Source organism: Haliaeetus leucocephalus, unplaced genomic scaffold (genome assembly GCF_000737465.1).
Source record: "Haliaeetus leucocephalus isolate CR32 unplaced genomic scaffold, Haliaeetus_leucocephalus-4.0 Scaffold167, whole genome shotgun sequence".
Classification (NCBI taxonomy): domain Eukaryota; kingdom Metazoa; phylum Chordata; class Aves; order Accipitriformes; family Accipitridae; genus Haliaeetus; species Haliaeetus leucocephalus.
This window is the reverse complement of record NW_010972603.1, coordinates 1,065,976-1,085,707: the sequence shown is the minus strand read 5'-3', so window position 1 is coordinate 1,085,707 and position 19,732 is coordinate 1,065,976. Positions and strand designations below refer to the sequence as shown.

Below are 19,732 nucleotides of genomic sequence, written 5' to 3'. Positions count from 1 at the left end.
ATGCAGCAAATCTGCAAGAACTGCTTGTAGGTACAATACAGTCCTGCTTTGTGCTGTGGCTTGCGGTGCTCCACAGTACACTTCTTTAGTAAGCAAACCAGGAGTTGTGACTGTAGCACAGGTAAGCATCTGCATGCTAGCTTTAATCTAACTAGATAAAGTACCTGCAGCAGCAAAGATCCAATGACCTGAACTTGGGAGCAAGTGGCAGCCCAAGAACGCCATGTGCTGAACTGAAATGTCTATCTGTACTGCACCCGGATGCATGGCTTTGTGGTGTTACCCAAGATCACTAGAAAAATGGTATCATACTGTGTGCACTCAAAACTGCAATCATATGTCCTGTTTACAGACAGACAGACAGACATAGGATTAACAGCATTAACAAAGTATTTCACACAATCAAGGCCCAGGAAGTTAGAACAGCATTTGCAAGGGTGGGTGAATGAAATTATCCATCCCCTTAATTTATATTAAAGCATTTACATAAAAAAGCTAATTATTCCTGCATTATTCCTAGTATTTTGTCTCTCCAGTTATTTCACTTCTCTAGAATTAGGCATTTATCTATTTTACAGATTTGTGTCTACAAACACTGTGTCTTTGAGATTTGATAATGGTCATGCAGTGAAGTAGCTCTAGGTCTCTAATCAGCCTATTTCTGATTTACAAATTTCAGACTATTTTGACAAGGGAAGGGGCTGGAAAAATTCTTAATGAAAGCTGAGATTCTTCCATGTTTCCACACGCTGAGATGGTGAGGTGGAGTGATGCTACAAACCCCTGAGATGTAAAAGTTTGCTTCTATCGGAATTAAATTAAACAAGATAAAGTGGACTGTCACTGTAAACAGATTAATCCAGCTGCTGCCTTGCAGTATGGTAAGCCATCCTGAAAACAGGTGGCCAACAGATGTACAGACCCCTCAAACTTAGCAGAGAGCAAGAAGCAGAGCACATTCCTCATCTTGCAAGTCCAGTCTCTGCTGCCATCCTTTCCCAGGGCACTGTGGACATGCAGGGGCACATCTGGCCAGATGTGACCACCATGCAGGTTGGGTGACAACAGTGTGCCTGAGCAAGCAGTGTGAAGCAGCCAATGCAAACGGCTCTCAAGGAGCTTCACAGCACTGCCCATCTCAGGGAGGCTGTTTATCTCAGCTCTGTGGAGCTCCTTAGTTAATATCCCACTTACTGACTCACATGAACACCTCTAATTTGAGCAATGAATGCTTTATCAAACCAGTAGGTCAGGTTTTGAGCATGTATTTTTCTGCCCGTACAAGAAGCATGCTGCAAATCATTATTGGCTTGCCACCACACTCCATGAAATGAGCTTCCAAGAAAGAATTTTTATGTTCGTCTCAGCTAAAGTAACTGCTCTGCAGCCTAACCATTTCTGTATTTTATGGAGTCAATTGCTAATTATCATTTGTAACTTTGCCATTATTTTGTCTTACAGTTAAGATGAAATATTAAAACCTATACAGACATAGACTACCCACAAGCAGAGCTGCCAATTCCCTGTTAGTCTGAAAGATCTGTTCCCAATTGTCAAAATTACACACAGGGCTGCTGGGTTACCCAGGTTCTCTTGAAACGTTTCAAGAAAAAAAGAAATGAGCTTGAATTTAAAGCTTGAATTTAAATAAACCTTCACAAGAAGAAGATTCAAAGTACATATTTTCTATACAGTTTTAGGTTTTGTTTTAATTTCAGAATGTCCTGGGTAACAGGAATTCCAGTTTCTGCCCAGCTCATACATAAAATATCTTCTCAGAAAGACTTTCAGTCAAGACTTCAGGATTAAAACACTCTAAAGAAGACTTTTGAATGTGCTTTTTCATCTGTATAAAGCTGGGTACTACCACTGAAATCATGCATCTGAGCCGGTCTATGTATCAATGCAAGATACAGATGTCAGTCTTCACCATAAGTGATAATGTTTGGGGATACAAAAAGTGGTGTGACAAAAAAATCCCAGAACAAATGAAAATAGATGCTTTATATGCGACCCAGCCTATCTCTCTGAGTTACTCTGGTGTAATTCAGTAACCAGCATGGCAGTGGGCAGCAGTTAAAAACAGAATTTAAAAAAGCTGACCCTTCTGAATGAAAGGATACTTCTTTGTTCCAACTAGGGCATTTATTTAACAGCTGCTTCAGGTGATTTGATTCTTAGCATGACCTTTTTTTTTGAATGAAACCAAGAGTTTCTCAAGTAAAGAATTCCTCCGATGTTTTAGGGGCTGTTCTTACTGGGACATTGCTTGACCTTCTCAGCAAGGTCAGCAGCTCTCTCTTTGTATGGGAGTAACCTTTGTAGTCCTAATGGACTAATATTATCTTTTTTTTTTTTTTAAGAAAAAGGTTCAAAATTATCTTTTTTGTATTTTAAGCTTGGCAGACTATTCTGGCTCTATCTCCATTTAAGCTGAACATGAGGTCCCTGAAGAACAGATCAAACAATACAATAAAGCACAGCTGTAATTGCACAGCCCTGCAGTATCTTCCATAAACTCAGCAGGGAGTTTTCACTCTGTAGGTTACTGAGAATTTTTATTTTGAGCGTCCATAAGTAAACTTGTATTATTAATGCAAAGAAAATAAACCATTCATTATTAGAGCAACTGTTTTCTGTGCACATGTCCACACTTCCAATTTGCAGCTATAATCCTTCAATTGATGCATATTCTGAAGACTGAACAAGCTTGCATGGAACTACTGCAAGTTACAACAATGTGCTTGCATATGTCCTGTTAGGTGCCCAAAAGTCTGCTTGTACATGTAAACCTCCTGGCTGCAAATACAGATTAACTGAGCTTGTACAAGCATATGCTTTCAAAAAATGAAAGAGAAATGCACTATCTGCATATGATAGTACTGTTAATCTGTTAAATGTAAATCGTTCCATCAAAGAGGCAACATTTCTGTATTTCATAAAGCACAGTACATTTGCAGGTAAACCATCAGATGGATAGAGATGATTTGTGGGATTGTATAGACTTCAGCACAGTAAATCACATGGTGACATATAGGATTAACAGGCCCTGCATCTTGTAATATACGATTTCAATGGTAAAGCTGACCACATGTAGGTAATATTCCCCAAAGACACACAAGCCTTTGTGAATGGGTTCTATTGCTCACCCACATGAACTTGGTGGCATCACCAAACAGTGAAGGATGGGTCCAGAAGCACTTAAAGCTAGCACAGCACTGGTAATTTTCAATAATACATTTTATGGCTGAGTTCAAAACAAGTTATACATTCATTAGAACAGGCCTTATTATATGCTGTGGTCTAACTATCTGACTAATTTGGTTGTTATTTCTGTTCCTGACTCATTTATACACAGATTTCTGTAAATATGTTTGATAATTGTTGAACGGTTTATGCCAACAAATTTCAGGCTATTAGGTATTCATGAACTGCTCTTTTCAGCTATTCCCTATTTATAGTGTGTTAGTGCCATTGCCACTGTTCCCAAAGCTGGGTGGAGGAGGACACTTTTAAGATGCGAGAACAATGTGTAAATCAAAAGGTAAGTAGATTTTTTTTTTTTAGTTCAAAATAGTCACGTTTATAGGATTTAGAAAATCGTACTTGGCATTTTCTTGCCCATTCCTGCTTTTCACCTATACAGTTACAAATCCAAAACTTTACTCTCTTCTCAATGAAAATTATTAATTCAGCTTTTATTCTAAGTGACGTAACCAGTTTTAGACATCTGGCGTTCTGTAAAAGACTTCACATTCACACCATCCTTCTGAATAAATAAATTGCCACGTCCCTTAGAAATTTAGAGCTGTTAGGTGATAGGACATTTCCTATCATCCTGTACAACATTTTGTCTTAAAGCTACTTGAATTTCTTAGGAGTCCTCAGCTGCATGATAAAGATCTGGAATATGTCATGTGTACTTATCTTATTAGCCAAGTGCAAAGCTCGCTGCAATTTAAGAAATTGCCCTTAAATAGTAAGCTAGCATACCCGTCCTTCTCTGAATCAACTCACACTTACAGATCCATGTGAACCTACAACTGTTACCCAATGAAGGTTTGATGCATCAGAGCTACCATTAATATTGTAATCTCCATCACAGATATCAAATTATCCCATGTGATCAATGTCCTAGTTTTGGCTGGGATAGAGTTAATTTTCTTCATAGTAACTTGTAGGGGGCTATGTTTTGGATTTGTAATGAAGACATTGTTGATAATACAGGGATGTTTTAGCTATGGCTGAGCAGTGCTTATGCAGCATCAGGGCCTTTCCTGCTTCTCATGCTGCCCCAGGCTGGGGGTGCACAAGAAGTTGGGAGCGGACATGGCCGCGACAGCTGACCCCAACTGACCACAGGGATATTCCACACCATATGGCGTCATGCTCAGCATATAAAGCTGCAGGAAGAAGGAAGGGGTGGACGTTCAGAGCAATGGTGTTTGTCTTCCCAAGTAACCCTTAAGTGTGATGGAGCCCTGCTTTCCTGGAGATGGCTGAACACCTGCCTGCCGATGGGAAGTGCTGAATGAATTCCTTGGTTTGCTTCGCTTGTGCATTTAACTATTAAACTGTCTGTATCTCAGCCCACGAGGTTTCTCACTGTCACCCTTCCAATTCTCTCCCCCATTTCACTGGGGGCAGTGAGTGAGCAGCTGCACAAGGCTGAGCTACTGGCTGGGGTTAAATCATGACAATCAACTATATGCTGTACGATTCAATTTTGTAAGCAGTAACATAGATGATGATTGGGGAAGGCCTAGTTTTGAGTCTAATGATCAAATTAGACTATTGTGTTCAAAATATTTCAGGTGGGATGAAATCATGACAGTGTCAGGTGCAGATTGAGTCTTGATGACCCACCCTGAATCTCTGACCTGCTGCTTAAATGACAACTGTACTAGGAGACTTGTAATCTCCTGATGCTAAACAATTTTTCTGGTAGGTCAGCCCCGAACACTGATAATGAGGGGTCCTGAAGTCACTTCAGTGTTGCTTGATAGTACATAGAACCTGTAACTCTACACTTAGAAGAACCACATAAATGACCCCATGCCCCAAAACTGCCTAAAATTTAGAGGTTCTATACTTTATAATCTGAATAACACAGCAAACCAGTAGATCCTCAAAGGAAAGCAGGAAAAGAATCCCTTGCAGAAACTCTTCAGGGACTGAAAATGGACAGTTGGAAAAGGATATAGAGAAGCATGTAGTGAGATGGTTAAGAGAGGTAGGCAGACATGTGAAAGCAAGGCCTTATAACTGATTTAGAGAGCTCACTTCATAGATTAGAAACCATGAGCTGACTTTCTTAGCACTATGTGTCAACAAATAACATTAGAATTTACAGGACTGGTTTTGTCCCTACATGTCTCCAATCCCTATGGAGGATGTCTCAACTACATTAATGACAGCACGTTAATGCCTCCTCTGCCAGGATCTATGAGCTGTGCTGGAAAAAAAAGGCAAGTGACCGAGCAGGCTGAGAACAGCAGGAACATACAGTAACTTCCCTCTCCGACAGATCACCCCAACCTGTGAATTCTGTGCCTAAGATCCATAGGGTGCCTTCCATATTTGATCCTGTGTTCCCTGATGCTTCATACAATTTAGGAATAAATGGAAGAGATGCTGAAAGGAGGCAATTGTAAGCTATGTAAACTTGAACCAGAACAGGTGAGTATTTGAGTTTCAGGAGACTCATCTATGCCTCCCTTTATGGCCACTGAATTCATGTGCAGATTTGGCAAATCACACAGAATCAGACCTAAAAACCACCTCTGATGCATAAAGTGTGATTTGGGGTGCAATTTCTGTACTTAAAAAAACCTGCAACCCCTGAGGACCCTGGAGGTTCTTATGTTACTGCAGGTAAAATCTGTGGCAACTTCAGCTTTTGGTAAGGTCTAGCTACTCAGCAATAAGAAACTATCTATCTGGGACCTTCAACCTAAGTTTTTTGAGGTCCTTACTACAACTGCAATACTCTGACCATACTTTCATAAACTTTGGGATGAACAAGCTCTGTATGAAGCTCAGTGGTAATAAAGCTGTCTCTCTTTAAATCACATTTCACATATCCACTACATGGGAGGAAGAAGACCTGGCTTATAACACACAAGTTCTTAGGTGACATAACACACAATGTAAAAGGCAACATTATAGTGTGTGTCTGCTATAGGCCACCTGATCAAGAAGAACAAGTGGATGGGGCACTCTACAGACAGATTGAAGCAGCATCACATTTGCAGGACCTGGTCCTCATGGGGAACTTCAAGCATCCCGTTATGTGCTGGAGGGACAACAGAGCAGGACACAAGCAAACCAGGAGGTATGTGAAGCGCATTCATAGTAACTTCCTCCTCCAAGTGAGTGAGGACCCAGTCAGGAGAGATGCTCTGCTGGACCTCATACTTGCCAACAAGGAGGGATTCACTGGGGATGTGAAGATCAAAGGCAGCCTTGGTTGCAGTGACCATGAGATGCTGGAGTCCAGGATCCTGAGGGCAGGGAGGAGAGTGAAAAGCAAGATGACAGCCCTGGACTTCAGGAGAGCAGACTTTGGCCTCTTCAAAATCTCCTTAGAAAAGTCCCATGGGATAAGGTCCTAGAAGGAAGTGGAGGTCTAGAAAGCTGATAATATTCAAGGATCACCTCGTCCAATCTCAAAAGCAGACCATCCCAGCAAGTAGGAAGTCAGACAAAAATGCCAGGAGGCCTGTGTGGATAAACAAGGAGCTCCTGGCCAAATTCAAACACAAAAAGGAAGCATACAGAGTGTGGAAGCAAGGTTGGGTAACCTGGAAGGAATACAGAAACATTGTCCGAGCATCCAGGGATGAATTTAGGAAAGCTAAAGACCAAATGGAATTGTATATGGCAAGGGATGTCAAAGGCAAGAAGAAGGGCTTCTATAAGTAGACAGGTGACAAAAGGAAGGGTAGGGCCTGCTGCTGAATGAGGCAAGGGACCCGGTGACAGAGGACATAGAAAAGGCTGAGGTACTGAATGCTTTCTTCACCTCAGACCTTACTAGGGAGACCAGCTTTTAGGAATCCCAGGCTCCAGAGACCAGGGGGAAAGGCTGGAGCAAGGAAGATGTACCCATCATGGAAGAAGATCAGGTCAGGGAAGACTCAATCAAATTGAACATACATAAGTTCATGGGCCCCAATGGGATGCACCCACAAGTGCTGAGGGAGCTGGCAGATGTCACTGTGAGGCCACTCTCAATAATCTGTGGTCAATCATGGTGACTGGGAGGAGTACCCAAAGATTGAAGGAAAGCAAAGTCACTCATGTCTTCAAGAAGGAGCACCCAGGGAACTGCAGGCAGGTCCGCCTCACCTCAGTCTCTGGGAGGGTGATGGAGCAGCTAATCCTGGAAACCATTTCCAGGCACATGAAGGATAAGTCAGGCATCAGGAGTATTCACCAAGGGCAAGTCATGCTTGACCAACTTGAGAAGCTTCTATGATGAAATGACTGGCTTCACAGATGAGGGGAGAGCAGTGGATATTGTCTAGCTGGACTTCAATAAGGTCTTTGACACTGTCTCCCATAAGATCTCCATAGACAAGCTGTTAAAGTATGGGCTGGATAAGCAGACAGTAAGGTGGCTGAACAACCAGGCCCAGAGGGTCGTGATCAGTGGCATGAATTCTAGCTGGAGGTCAGTAATGAGGGGTGTACCACAGGGGTCAATACTGGGTCCAGTCCTGTTTAACGTCTTCATTAAGTAGCTGGATGATGGGGCAGAGTGCACTCTCAGCAAGTTTGCTGATGACACCAAACTCGGAGGAAGGGCTGATACACCAGAGGGACCTGGACAGGTTGGAGAAATGGGCTGACAGGAACCTCATGAAATTCAACAAGGAGAAGTGCAAAGTCCTGCACCTGGGGAGGAACAACATCAGCCACCAGTACATGCTGGGGGCTGCCCAGCTGGAAAGCAGCTTGGTGGAAGGGGGATCCTTGTGGACACCAAGGTTTGAGCATGCACCAGTAATGTGTCCTTGCGGCAAAGAAGGCTAATTTTATCCTGGGCTACCTTAAAAGAAGTCTTGCCAGCAGGTCGAGAGTGATGATCTGTCCCCTCTGCTCAGCGCTGGTGAGGCCACACCTGGAGTGCTGTGTCCAGTGCTGGGCTCCCCAGTACAAGAGAGACATGGATACACTGGAGAGAATCCCACGAAAGGCCACCAAGATGATGAAGGGACTGGAGTGTCCCTCCTATGAGGAAAGGCTGAGTGACCTGGATCTGTTTAGCCTGGAGAAGAGAAGACAAATTTTACCTGTGAAGTAAAGTATGCAGGAGGTAGTTATTGATGTGTTATGAAGTGTGGTAGTAATTGCCTGGATACAAATACTTTACAGATCTAGCTCCTAGACTCAATACCTCATGTGCCCCTCATCCATAAAGCATGGAAATGCTAACATGTTTTCTCACTGTGGTGTTGCAGTTGTAACACGGTAATGGCACAAAAAGAATAACTGAAATTAGTTATAATGGTGAAATGAATAATTTTCCTGGCATTCTGATTAACAGATTTTTGGCTTCTCAGTTGTAGAAATTAGGGCCCTCATCTGCAGGAATTAGAACTTTTCCCACAAATTCTTGAAAGCCACATCACAGAGTTCTTTTAACTTTGTATTTTCTCATATTATTACATTCAAATCCTATACCTACTATGTTTGTCACTCAGTCTAGAAACCTACAATTATTATGATGCTATTTCTTCTTGTAGCACTATTCTTTTATCAGTGTATAAAGAGCTAAAACCTATATGAGTGTTATGTATCTTGCAGACAGAATCCTAATTTCTGCAGGCTGATATTCCTGAGACTACTGCTTAGAGGTCCTCAGGAGTTAGCATATCATGTAATCTTTGCAATTCTAAAATAAATCTGAAATCAGAATTCACCCCAAAAACCTGTAAATGAAAGTGACTTGAATACCACAGGACTGAAATACAAATCAAACCATCTTATTTATGGCATTTCTTATTACTTATGGAAATGTTTCCAGCTGTTTTCAACTATATCTACTGAAAGCATGCCCAGTTGGAGTTTCAAACATCTGTTCATTCAATATATACAAAGTATAATGGAATAGCTTACTGGAAACAAACAGTAGTATTTGAAGGCTGCTTAAAACAAAGGGGGAGGAATAACAAAGAAAGTGGGGTGGGTTTTTTTACATTTGTAGGAAAACATGTTTTTAGTTATTTTTTATTTATTCAGGTTTGGGGTTTTTTTAGGTTTTGTTTTGGGTTTGGTTTTTTTTTTCCCTTAAGGAAGCCCCTCCTAAGTGATTCAAGCAGAGAGCAAGTTTAGTTTGGCAAAAATTTGGGATGATCCTCACCCATACACACTAGCCCTGCAGCCATCAGCCATCACAATATTCAGCTTAGAAAGTTGTACTGAACCTTAGTTCCAGTCTTAAGAGATGCTCTGACCCGGTGACATTATCTCATGGACATCAGACAGTGATGCTGGTTTCATGATTTCTCAAAGAAGCTTCTGTAACTGGAACCCAAAGGCTGTGCCACTTCCACAGTTATTGTGTTAGTTTCCACCTTTGGTTTTCCATTCCTCCCTACATGTGGTTGGTCTTTCTCTTAAAGGATGTAAGACAAAAGGAGACCACCTCAGCCAAAGAGGATATATTTTATCTTGAAATATGCCAGTGTAACCAGTTTGTCAAGTGAGTACATCCTGATTACAGAGTTCTTGATAAAATAAAGCCTCTCTCTTATAGACCTCAGATTTGCCTCTCTGAGGGGCTACAGAGAACTCAGCTTCAGGCCAGAGGAATAAACCCAGGATGCTATGTTTTAAGTTGTACACTGTCCCTGTTTTATTCCAACAGCTGAACTGCCACTACTGAGAAAACACTGTGGTTTCTCATCTTTTGTCCTCTTCATTTTTTGTGCATGCAGTTTTCCATTAATTCTTTGCTTGACAGCATAGAACAAGCTCAATCTCTTTCCACTCAAATGAGTAACTGTCACAACTGTAATGACAGGATCACAGCATACATTTCTTAAAAACAACAACTTCCTAAAGTGCAGAGGGAGAAGAGTTTCAGAGATCCCCAGCACAAGCCTCACAGACCACCCATCTACAGAGAAGCCCTGCCTTCCCTGCAGTACAGCTCCATCAAAGGCATGTCTCCAGATTTCTTTAACAGGCTGTAAATAATGAAGGGTTTCTAAAGAGAAGGACTGTAATCTCAGGATAGCCTAATATTTACCTCTGCACCTTCATGCAGCCCTTTTGCAGGGTTGCGTATTTGCTCTAGGCATTAAATATATCCTCACGCAGCAACATATTTCATTCTTATTCCCTGTCTTGCCTTTCTACATTCATGTGCACCCGAGACACACAAAGCTCCTCTAGGCTTGCTTAAAGCCATGGAGAAGACAAATCACTGCAGGCAGGAAGGGAGCAAAATCTGCATGGATGAGTTGTTAGAAGAAAATGTGCGGCTCAGATCGTTTCATGAAAGTTCCTGTTAAGTTATTCAAAGCTAAACATGTCATTTGTTTCTTTTTTTTTTTTTTTTACTGAATTAATCATCTAAGGGATATTATTTAGTTTCTCAGAACTACTTGTTCAACAATACAATGTATACAGTAGGTTGAGCTTCCTTGAAGTGCGTAACAATGAGTTGAGCTTTATATTTTCCTCTTTTTATTAGCTCATCTTTGTATTTCTGAAAAATAAGCTGTGAATACCAGAAATGAGTGTTAGCTAATTACCTATAAATTAAACAGAGTAAGGAAAAAAGAAATGTAATACATACTCTCTGTTCTTAAAATCTTAACTCGAGGTATGACTTACTCAGGCACAGCACAGCAATTCAATCTAAATGGCGACAGGTAATAAATATTGTTCTATGTTAAGTGATTTTTACACATCACCTGCACTACAATGTGATATAATACAATACATTGTAATGCAGATGACATGTTAAATAACTTTATGTATGTAGGACAGGCTTTTTTCAATTGCAGAATGGGATTTTTTCCTTTTCTAAAGGATGTCCTATCAATACAGACAAAAACCACTTTTTTGCTTTCCAAGGACTAAACCAGAATATTACAAAGCTAATTTTCAGTAAAATTTCCACTTTGACTAACTGGTGTTTGATTTCATAGCATCTAAAGCAAAAACCTATTGGTATCTTACTGCAGGGAAAAAAAAAATCTTTCAGTTCTCTCTTCTTTTGTAGGGCATTTATGTAAAACGAACTTTCTTGTTCTTCTTTAGACACTACGCATTTGATGGACTTAACTTTTAATTAAAAGCTCTTTCTTTTGGAAGGTAGTGAGTCAGACTATGGAAGCCAGATTCCACTTATATATGAGGGAAAAGTGGATATAAGCAGTGGAAAACTCAAAGCCTTACTGCCTTATTTCTTTATTCAAAATAATTTTGACTTAAATTTTTTTTTCATCTTTCAGAAGAAACATAACAGTGTGAAATGCACATGAATGAGATGATGACATGGTTGACAAAAATGAGCTAACCAGGAAAAATAAAGTAATCTACATATATAATAGCTAGTTCTGCAGATGGAGTGGTAATTAAGAAATTACCATTTCCCAATAATTACTAAGCAATGGCATATGTGATGTGTGTATGTGTGTGTGTGAATGAATAACAGAAGAGAATGTGTGAGCTAGTTGACATACCTTTTTAATGGTAAGTACTGATGTGCAGTTGACTTTTCATGTAGACTTACATATGACACTATTCTTTTTCCTTTTTGAAAAATTTGAAAAAAATCAGAGCATTGCATTGCACATTAATGCAATGTGTTAATTAATACCAGCTTTGTGAGAAAAAAATTGACCTTAAATATACATATATATGTACATGTATTCCAAACATCTGTCATCTGGAGAAAAAAAGAATACTGCCATAGCACTTCAGACAAATTGGAGTATTGTTAGGCTCTTGCTTTCTCTGTGGACCAGGTATGTCTGCTAAACTTCACCACTCTCAGATGTCAGTCAGTCCAATAAGAGTACTGACAATTACTGCGCCACAGGATATATAGATATAGATATAGATATAGATATATATAGTCTCATTATAAAGTCTATAGAGAAACAGGCATATGGAGGCAGGAGGCACTTAAATTGTAAATCCTGTAAGGCCACATGGCAGCAAATGGAAATTTTCATTTTATAGCTACAAACATACTTCTTTTTCTCCAAAAGTCAATGAAAGACCAGACTAATTCTGACTCCCTCCAAGTGTGATACACAGTCCCCACCCCCTGCCGTGGCACTTGCCTTCTCAATCAATTTGGAAGGCTCAAGCAAAAGCAGCACCTCTCCAAGAAAACAGACCAAACGTTTGCATGAGCCTCTTGATTATCACTTAATGCCACCAATTCACTGCAAGATGAAAAATCCAGCCAACTATACTCTCTGTATAGTTGGGAATATATATAGTTTATAATATATAAGTATACGTTATAGTGTGTGTATATATATGTTTGTGTATATGTGTATATAATATACATGCGTGTGTATAAATATACATATATCTATGCATATATCTGCAAACAGGAACACAACTGAGACTTTATATATATGCCTTTATAGACCATTATAATCTTCTTCAGGCCCTAACTCTAGATATCCAACCCCACTTATCCAGGAGGGAAGCCTGTTACCTTTACATTTGCTTACACTCCTCTCTGCTCCACAGACAAACTATTTGTTGTTCTCCAATTGTCTAACCAATTAGAACAATTAGAGTAATCCCAGCACAACTGTTTCCAGCTTATGTGTTGCTTGAAAACTGTTGCTCTGTCTCTGATCTGAGAAGAAGTTCGTGTGCCTGAATGTTTGTCTGATTTTGAACATCAACCAGTCTGCAAGAAGAATGCTGCTTCATAAATACTGATTTTAATTAAAGCACTGAGGAAGTATTAGTTAAGCATCACAAACCCTGTGAGGGAGGATGTCCACACATGAAAAAAATGAAATCAAAATGAGAATTCTCCAAAACAGTCTCTGTACTTGCATGCCTCATTGACGGAGACACACAGGGCCTAATATTTCATAATACTTAATCACTCTTAGAGGATAGTGCCTATCAATTAAAACCTCAGAATATTAACCAGGCTATCCTTCAAAGCATTGCTGAGAAGCAAATCAAATAAGTATTATGTCATTTTTATGGATGAGAAAGTTGAACCAAAAAGAAATACCTCAGTCAACAGCACAGGCTGAATTGGGAATACACCAGGACCTAGGCTCCAGACAACCCAGCTCAGCATCCTGTTCTCCTTTCTGCAGAGCATGTTGCTTTATTGCAATGGCAGCTCCCAAATTACTTCAGTTAACAGTTGTTAGTACTTGGTAGACCTATAAAGTAGGCAGGCACTTGGTGTCTTAATTTAGAAACCGCAGAACAGAGGCCATCTGTTCTCTTCGCTATTTTTAAAGCAACTTGTCCAGACTCAGGTAGGAAATTTAAGGCAGAGGTGGATCTAATTTCTTGGAAGGCATTCACCTGCCCAGACTGAGACAGTCTCCAGGGTGGCCCTAGTTCATGTGCTGTCTGTCTTTCTCAAAACACACCAAAAGGAGGCAAAGGTTTGCAGATGAGAAGTTTCATTTCATGAACAGCACATAAATATGTTTGCTCCCTTCAGGAATCCTGTGTTCTTCCAATATGATCCACATGCTATATGTTGTTTGCATTTACATTTACATTGTAAATTGCCTTTACATTTACATTGTTTGCATTTGAAATTTACATTTGCAGTTACATGATTCAAATCTTTATATTTATTATCTGCATTAAGAGATCTGCTAAACCTAGCAAAAAATCAAATAATGAGTATATAATACAATCCTACATCTCAATTATGCTCAGGAACTGAGCATAAAGGTTGGATAAGCAAATCAAAGGCAATAATTTAGCATGCTTATTCACCTGTTCTATAGATGTTGTTTTATAAACATATTTCTTTTTGTATCTGTTAAGAATAAGTCCAAATTTAATTTCTTGTACATTATGTGAAAGTTTTTTTCCCACTAATACATACATCAATTTTTCTGTGGACTTCTTTAGCCCTTCTAACAGTTGTCTCTTAGCTGCCCTGGAAGTTATGGTCCTAATATGCCTGTCAGTTTCCTAAATTTGACAGTCAGACACTTCAGGAGTAAGAACCAGAAGTGTTCTTTGAACTAAATTTTATTGACCGGAAGTGTAATTTAAAGGATTCAAAACTACTCCTAAACTTGGGCTGAATTTGACAAAACCAAAACAAAACAGGGAACTGAAGCATTCTGTTTCAGTAGTTTTGAACCAGCAAAAAAGCATTTTTCTCCTCCTTTTGGAACTGTATAATTTTAATTAATGGTTAAGAATTATTAAACCTCTAAATACCTCCCCCCCAATTATTTAACTTTCTTGACAAAAAAAGATTGTATAAACATATTTTCTCCTGTTTCTCTTTGTTGGCTTACTAGTGATCAGAAAAAAAAACAAATAGAACTGAACGAATAATCTAAGAATACTATTTTATTAAGCTAGATGGTGAAGAAATATTAATTAAAAAATCTTCTATGAACTCACATCTCTTCATAAATATGTATTCTCAGCATTGGCTGATATGTCCTGCCCAAAGTTTTATTTGCTCTCAAATAAGAATGCATTAGTCAGGCAAAATGAAAAATTAATCTTATTATTTAAATGAAAAGAACACCAATAGGCATTTTATATTTCTTGCAGTCTGTTCCTAGCACACTACTTCAATCCAAAAGGATCATTTGTTTCTTATCTGAGCTGTTCCCATGGGACGAAAGTAATCACTTCTAATACTTTGCTTCAAATTACAGTACTGTAGTCATCAGCATTCACACATCCAGAGCTGCCAGTCAGTCACCAGACTCCTAATCACACATCACTTGTTACCACTTCCAAAACAAGCTAGACCACCCCATCCCTGACCCTCACCCTGTTTTAACAGACACTCTTCCTCAGTGAGTTATTCTTGTTTGGTGCAGTGTTTAAAGTCCGTCAGTTTGAATGGAAAAAATGGAGTATTTGCTTTTCCACCATCTTCCTTTGTCTTCTAATTTCCTGCGCTCTTCAGAGCTCCCTTATGTGCATTTAAGAAAAGAAATTGAAGAAATGGGACTTTGCATCAAAAGCAAACAGTCACAGGTTCTTCTTTTTCTCCCATCACTTTTCCTCCACTATTGAACTGCCATCTGTTTTTTCTAACTGTTTAAAAAAAGCCAACAGGAATCTCAAGCCAATCAACATTTTGGTATGTGATTTGGCCCACACTTGGTTATTTTTACACCAAGACACTCTGAGCAAAGATTAGGCCTCCTGCTGTGGGAGCACTGTAACACACAGTTAGTTCTGTCTCTGTGATAATAATTATGTCTCCAAATTGGAACAGAGCTACAGTAGCTCATGGCACACAGACACAAGCAGTGGCACATCCTTACAGTATCACCTCCCATGTTCTCAGTTATACAAATAAGCTCAGTTGTCTAACAGAATCACTTGTTCTCATAACAAAACATCCCAAAGTGTATTAATTACACTGGGAACAACTCATTTGCGTAAACTGCTTAACCACATTGCTAATATAATCAAGAGAGCATTAAGCCAAGCTATTGCTGCTGTGCAAACAATTTACATACATAACCATATTCTTATATTCTACTTGCTTGCCATTTTCCCTACACTTTTTAAAAAACCCTGTGTTTCAATAAGTCCGCCAAAAGTCTAAATGGAATAGTTTCAGATACAAATAGATGGAGCTAGTATTAATGTGGCCACTATGAACATGAATTAATCTCCACAAAGGCCAAAAAAGAGCAAAGAAATATTTTTAAGCAATATCATTCTTTCTAGTGCTTTTCAGAATTAGAATTATCAGAAGGTATACTCCTAAAACATTATGGGAATCATTGGCATAAAGAACTGATAAAAATTAAGTTCTCTGCATTTCCATAGGAAAGACAGAGCGTAGGCTGCAGCAATGCCAGCTCTTCACATGCTCTGCTTCCTCCAATGCACCAGATGCAAATTCAAAAGCAGCACACACAACTGAATTTCTGTGCCAGTTTAAACTTTGGCTTACTTTCAAAGATGACAAATTAATGCCAACACTTTACTCATGTGGAACCCACTCATTATGTCTTGCACAGAGACCACCAGTTAATTCAGCATTTAGACATGTTTACGCCTACCCACCCATCATTATGTTGCTACATGTGAACATTCCTGAACTTTATGGAATAATGGATGATTTAACACTGGAATAAATGGAATCAAAACCACTCATGAATAAAAAACATGTCCATGCCTCACAGCTTGCTTGTTTCCTCTCAAATTTCTCTTCACCTGTTAGGAACATGAACTACTCTACCCTATCCCCCACACTCTTTCTGCTTGAAGTCTCTCAATCCATTACTAGACAGAGTAACAATGGATTTCTTCTCTAGTCCCTCTTCATGCTTTCCACCATCTATTTTGTAACACACACAAAAATAAATGTGGTAGAAGTGTGACATATATGGTGCTCTAAAAATAAGTGATGTCTCAACTGGTTCTCTTGCAATTTTATAGGGGGGAAAAACCTCCATGAAGTATTTAATTTTACTTGAGTTTGAGGCGGTGTTTTAACCAGTTTCTGAAAAAGACAAATCATGTAATGATATTTTTTGAGCAAAACAATGCATTAAAGCAAAATGAAATCACAGAACATTTAAATGATTCAGAACCTGCTTCTTTCCCCTAGTGAAAGAAAAAGACATTTTTGTCTAAAAGTTTTCCCCAAATCTAAGTCTATACAGACAACACCAGATGAAGGTACAAGCAAGATTTGTGGGGCTAAGGCATTCCCAACAGAGTACTGTTACCTCTAAAAGCTGTTTTAATGATGAGAAGAAGAAGCAGCTCGGTCACAGAAAATACAAGCTTAGCGGGGTCTCGTTTCCCTCACACAAAGAAACTGCATGGAAAAAAACCCAGAGAAAATCCCAAACATATCCCAAAGCAAAGCAAAATAAAATAGAACGACTTACTGTCTTCTTCAACATTTTGATGGCGTAAGGTTTCTGGGTCCCTTTCTGCCTGCATCTGTAGACAATGGATGTAGCCCCACTAAATTTAAAAAAAAAAAAAAAAAAAAAGAAAAAAAGGAAGAATAGTTGTACATACGCCTCTTTGAATATGTCAATAAACAGAGTTGCCTAGCTGAAACTACATTTTCTATTCCTCCCAGGTAGGGCAAAAATACCTTGTTTTTCCCCACAGATGCAAGCAAAAAAACCAGTGTAAAAACTGTTCTCTGTTGAACCAGTGAAATTCAGTGGTTATTCAGCCAACAGAACTTGCAAGAGCTTGAGATGCCTCTTGGTCACACCTTTTCTGGCTCCTGACACATCCTGGAGGTTTCCACTGGGTAGCAAGGGACATAATCTGTCCCCAAACCTGTGACAACATACCTTGTCTTTGTTAAGGAAATACCTTTGCAACAGTTAGTTGCATTAGGTTTTTTTACTAATTGTTGATGGCAGTAATGGGGAGTGAGACAGAAAAGAAGAGACAATTATTGTGCTGCTCCCTGCCCAGTTGCCCAAACAGCCAAATTCGGCACCAGATGGCACAAGCAGCACTTTTGGTTAATTCAGTGGAAACTGGTGGGGCTTGTTCATAGCAAAACTGAACTGGGCTTAGATCTTCTGGTTGCCTTCAAGGCATACTCACTTGAATGTGCTAAATCTGAGCACTCATAACATAAAATTATGGCTCTGCTGGTTGGAGGGCACTTCTCTGAGTGGGAGGTTGGGCTAGCCAGTCTCCAGAGATGGGCTCAGGGGCTGAGATTACTTCTTGTGCTCTACTTGTTACCATCAGGGAAGGGACCTGTACTCTATGAATTAGCTAAAGAGAGGAAAAGCCTCTGGCAAAAGCATAATGGTTACAAACAATTCAAATACCTTTATATTCTGTGACATGTACTTTTAGATGCTGCTGAGCAACCCAGTGCCAGCCACCATCAAAATGGATGCTCTGAAGTGCTATGTGTCAGCACTGGATTTAAGGCATTTTTGGAAGACTCCTGCCCTCAGATTTGTCACCCACTCTAAGACTCAGCACTTTAGAATAGCTGCAGATTTTTAAGCTAGAGGGGACTCCCGTTATCATCCATGACTTCCCAAATAACATACATAGCAGAACTGCACACAGCGACTCTGCAGTGGAAGGATTTCATATATACTGCACACTAAATTGCACTGCAGATCTCTCTGAACCAGAAGAAACCCATCTCACTGTGTCTACAGGAGATAACCACAAGCTGCAATGACACAAGCAGATTTCTTTTAAGCACTGGAATGGTATAGCCGAGTTTGACTGTATGAATAAAGCCATGATACAAAGGTTTATCATTCTGGGTGCACTGCTGTACAAAACCACCATGCATGCTCTGCACTTCTCCCTCCTCAGCATGGGCACAGGCACTAGATAATGCTCTGAGTAGGCATGTCCATATTTTTATGGATATATGAGTGAGCACAAGAACTGGCATTCGATTGAGAAGATTTATTTCAGAAAGACCTCTTCATCAGGAAAGGTCACCTCCAGCAAGGGTCAGGCAGCTCAATCATCTGAGGGCTTCTGTGCATCAAACACACATAAAGTAATCTTCACTTCGTCTCAAATGCTAAAATGATTTGTCTGTCATAACAGTGTATTGATAAATGTGTGGGAGTACTGCAAGCCTCAGTGACTCCCAGAATCATTACATGAATTTAATTAGATCTCCTCTTCTTGGCCAAGTCTCAAAAGGCTCTATTTAGCAAGAAGAAAAAAATACACCACATCATTAAGACAACCCTCACATCTTTTAAGTACAACCAAAAATGTTAAAAGATAAAATTTTAAGGACCTGCTGTGATAAAGTTCATATCACCAGTATTTCACTACAGCACTGTGATGGGGAAGTCATTGCATAAACTGCAAATCATTCTTGTACCCTGCTTCACATATTCAGAGTGCAACATAAACATTAAACTCATATGTCTACATATGCTCTTACTAGGTAGGCAGCAAACCTAGAAATTATTTTATTTGGTTGAGGGCACAATTAGATAAGCTGTGCAGCTGATGAACCAAATAAATAGATTACCATTCCTGTGCACATCTCCAGGTGTTCTGTGCAGCTGTGGCGATGGAGGGCAGTCACTGTCTCTAGTGATGCTATTGTCAGCGTCTGTTTTACCAGTTTGTAACCTGGCTCTGCAAAGTCTTCCACATGAATAAAAACGTAGCCACTAGAACACCTCTGATAATTTAACAGAACTGGCTGAGTGATGAGACAGACAGCTATGCCAGCAGGGGTTGCATGGCACCACCTTTAACAGTTCATTTGACTGTACCCAAAGCTGGAGGAAAGGCAGCATAATCCTCGAAAGACACATATGACAGCCCGGAGAGACAGGAGTTTATGAAGGCTTGTCCAGTGAGCAGTTTGCCATCAGGCTCGTTAGTCACCATTCAAAACACACAGAGGTGCTAGCTTAGAAATTATTCCCTATTGTAAAGATTTTGGACAGCACATCCCTGGAGTCTTAATTTGGGGAAAAAATGATGAGAAGGTATCACAAGATTTGGGAATGCTTTCAGAGGGTTCTCTTTTGGTTTATGTGCTATGTCTGGCTCTGACAGATAC

At 39.7% G+C, this 19,732-nt stretch overlaps 1 protein-coding gene across 1 annotated transcript in view; it reads right to left on the bottom strand.

The window, feature by feature from the left end:
- Positions 1-19,732, bottom strand: part of CAMK4 (calcium/calmodulin-dependent protein kinase IV) — a 172,890-nt gene that overhangs the window by 78,499 nt on the left and 74,659 nt on the right. Inside the window, exon 2 of the mRNA XM_010563452.1 lies at positions 17,082-17,160. Coding sequence (XP_010561754.1) covers positions 17,082-17,160 — 79 coding nt within the window. The remainder of the gene's footprint in view (positions 1-17,081; positions 17,161-19,732) is intronic.